Here is a 3195-nt window from a genome sequence, read left to right as displayed (position 1 = left end):
GTCTCCTTCGCTGGAGACATTAAAAACCTGCCTGAATGTGTTCCTGTGTGACCTACTCTAGGTGATCCTGTTCTGGCAGGGGGTTGGACTCTATCTTTTGAGATCCATTCCAACCCCTGACATTCTGTGATTCTGTGAACCTGAGCAAGGTGGAAAGGGTCTGTGACAAGAGTGAACACATTGGTGTAATTGTTTCATCTGGAGGCTCATGAGCAGAGGAATTAATTTCAAGGGAAAGTCACCTCTTTCAATTAAAAAATGAACATATTTTATTTTTTCTCCACAAGCAGCTTTGGTTTAACAGTAGCTCTAGAGGTATTATAATGTTAACTATGGTTAAACATACACATTTTGGCACAGGACAGCACCAAAAGACTAGCAGAACAAACAGAATAAATAACCCGCTTTACACAAAAATAATGTGCCACGAAGACAATAAAGCTCATCTCCTGTACAACAGCTTTGAGTAGTCCTCACTCAACAGCACTCTTAGATCAGTAAAATAGGCCTGTCAGTAAACATAGGAACTGTAACAAAATGCTTAATTCAAGCAACCCAGCGATGCAATATGAATCAACTCAAGAAGTTTGACGGTTCCAAAGAAGCCAGAGATAGTTGTGAGCACGCACACAACAATGTTCAGGAGGTTGAACCTACTGGTACTTCAGCCCCATCTGTGTTAGTTCCCTGCTGGAAACCGTATCACATGGACATCTTCTTGAGCTTATGGCTGTGCAAAGAATGAGAGAACACACATCAATAATGACCTTGGCCACTGATTACCTGTTTCTCCCTCCCAGACACAGAGAATAGCTCAGGTAGAAAAAGGAACACATGACATGACTGTCCTGAAGAAGACTCTGAAAAGGAGTAGCCATTGTCTGACAGGAGATGGAAAGACAAGTGTGCTCAGGGCTGCCATCAGAAGTGGCAGTGAGGAGATAGTCATTCATACATGCTCTATTTTCATCAGCCCAGTAGAATTCAGAGTTTTAAATTCCTACCTCAGGAAAAGCAGGTGCTTCTTCACCCAGGCATCCTTAGGATTGACACAGGCTTTCAACCCACGGTTGGTGTGGAAACTGGAAAGGAAATAATGATAAAGAGAACAATAAATCGTTGGAAATCCCTGCTGATAAACACTCTGAAGGTGCATTTGCTCAAAAGTGATACTACATGAACAAAGAGAAACACCCAATAAAGTTTAAATGGGCTAGCTGCTTCAGGCTCAGGGATCATTTGTTTGCACCATAAAGTTGCATCCAGTTTATTAGAACTGTTGAGCCAGGAATAATTTGGGAGACTAAAGAAAATAGCTGCTGTCAAGTTAAGGTGACAGAGTATTGCTTAGGAGTGCTAAAAATGTGTGGAAAACCAACTAACCAAAGCAAGTAAATCACCCTGATCTTTGTGAATCAAGAAAACTCTTGCTGCTGAACTGTGTCTCAAGAGATTTTGGTAAGGAAACATCCTGTGTTGGCTGGAGAGGCTCTAAGTTGGAGATGGACCATGTTTGGCTCATAAACAGATTTGCTGTGTACATGGTGCAGCTGCCTGAGCTGTTAGTTCTCCTCTTCTAAAGGCTGTGTATCTTACTTATAGGTATCACATACAATTGATTCTGTTAATTTCAACACCTTGAAGGAGCAAGAAAATCCATGCTTGCAAGGTTCAAATCACCATTTCTGCCTCAACAGACAGCCTAAGGTTAACACAAATCAGAAAAACAAGAGGATCCTCTGAGAAGTGACTTACATGATGGCATGGATGTCACAGAGTTCACCGGGGAGCTGCTCAGTATAGCCCTTCAGGGCCCACCGAGGCAGACGCGCTTTGGTGTAAGATAGGCAGCAGTCCTGGTTGCTTTGGGCTGGAACAGAGGAAAACAACAAATAAACCCTTTTATAGCCCAGGCTGTGGTGCTGCCTAGGGTCCTTCCTTGCAGTCCCTCTCAACTGTCCAACTCCCCACCCACAGAATAGGAGGAAGAGCCAGCACACTTTGCTGAACTGAATCCCTTCTGCCTCCGCCAGCATTGCTGCTGGCTGTTAGTTCAGCGTGGCCAGCCCAAGAGCTGTGTCCCAGGACTGACACCTTTGGAGCCCACTCACCTTTAGAGGTGCCACACAGGAGCATGACCAGGAGCCCAAGCAAGGAGACCAGGACCAAGGTCTTGCTGCTAAACCCAGCCATTTCCACTCCCTGCACGCAGTGGCTGTGCTCCTGCCCAGGCTGTGCTCTGGCAGCATTGCTGCACCTCCACCTGCTTATAAAGGGGTGGCAGGAGCCACGGGAATGCACACAGGGGCGGGTTCCGCTGTCATCAGCGGGTTTCCCCACGTCAAATTACATCGTGCCCAGTTTGTCCCCAGCACACCTTCCTGGTGCTGTACAACTGGAGATAACACCACACTGGGGAAAGTTTTTTTTTTATTTAAGTAGGTTAGAAGATTCAGCCAAAAAGGAAATAAAGGGCTGTGAGGTAATGGATCTGTAGGTGTTTTTGGGGGTAGGAGTGTAGGTTGTGAAATGAGGAAAGTCAGATGTTGGTAACTCTCAGTGTTACCTACAGAAACTGCCTCCCTACTATGCTCTAGTTTAATGAGCCCATCATGGGGGCAGAAGGAGTGAGCCTAATCCAGGAAGACTCATTTCAGAATGGCATACTGACAGGAGCTGGATAACTGTGTGCAATGACACCAAAGCACACAGTGGTGTTTCTGGCTGGCCAACAAAGTAACATCAGCCTTTCCAGATCACTGTACTCTGGGCTCTAGCTTGCAATGTCGGTGGGGATCTAGGAGGAACAGTGGGTACTCATGGAAATGGGTTTCTTTAGAGTTTCTTTTACCATATAGTTACTACTGTCATTTTCTGCCAGTTTGTTACACATGCAAACTATTTAATTCGAAACGGAGTTAGCTTAAAAGCAACCTGAAACAGCACCTCCACTTGCTGCTACATCTGTTCTGTCCAGAAAGAATCAATGCTGCTTCATAAGCAATAGCTGTGGCTGGTTACCTTGCCATGCCAAACTGCAGCCAAGTGTTGTGAATCCTGAACACTGAAATGAAACACATACAACCTTCAAACTGCCTCGCCTGGTCTGGGAGCAACCCCTGGAGAAAGGCTCTGCTGGTGCTGCAAGGGCACTGTTTGATCTACTGCTGGCAGCTGGTGCTTTCCGGTGCTGTT

At 45.6% G+C, this 3195-nt stretch overlaps 1 protein-coding gene across 1 annotated transcript; it reads right to left on the bottom strand.

The window, feature by feature from the left end:
• Positions 1-284: 284 nt before the first annotated feature.
• Positions 285-2213, bottom strand: CCL20 (C-C motif chemokine ligand 20). The gene is made up of 4 exons (XM_068145551.1): positions 2112-2213; positions 1756-1870; positions 1005-1082; positions 285-730 (listed from the first exon to the last, which is right to left on the bottom strand). Exons 1-4 carry the CDS (start codon positions 2191-2193, stop codon positions 703-705), a joined length of 303 nt encoding a protein of 100 aa, XP_068001652.1. The 5' UTR covers positions 2194-2213; the 3' UTR covers positions 285-702.
• Positions 2214-3195: the final 982 nt, after the last annotated feature.

This window comes from Melanerpes formicivorus, unplaced genomic scaffold, assembly GCF_026170545.1.
Source record: "Melanerpes formicivorus ecotype bairdi unplaced genomic scaffold, bMelFor1.0.p_v2 SCAF_12, whole genome shotgun sequence".
Taxonomy (NCBI): domain Eukaryota; kingdom Metazoa; phylum Chordata; class Aves; order Piciformes; family Picidae; genus Melanerpes; species Melanerpes formicivorus.
This window is presented reverse-complemented; position numbering and strand designations above follow the sequence as displayed.

What these genes read in the sequence shown, in the direction of transcription:
- CCL20 (XM_068145551.1), bottom strand. Translation starts at nt 2,193, where the DNA reads ATGGCTGGGTTTAGCAGCAAGACCTTGGTCCTGGTCTCCTTGCTTGGG. An exon ending in CCTGTGTGGCACCTCTAAAG is followed by an intron (nt 1,871 to 2,111) that starts GTGAGTGGGCTC and finishes CCTCTGTTCCAG; the next exon opens with CCCAAAGCAACCAGGACTGC. An exon ending in TGTGACATCCATGCCATCAT is followed by an intron (nt 1,083 to 1,755) that starts GTAAGTCACTTC and finishes TTTCCTTTCCAG; the next exon opens with TTTCCACACCAACCGTGGGT.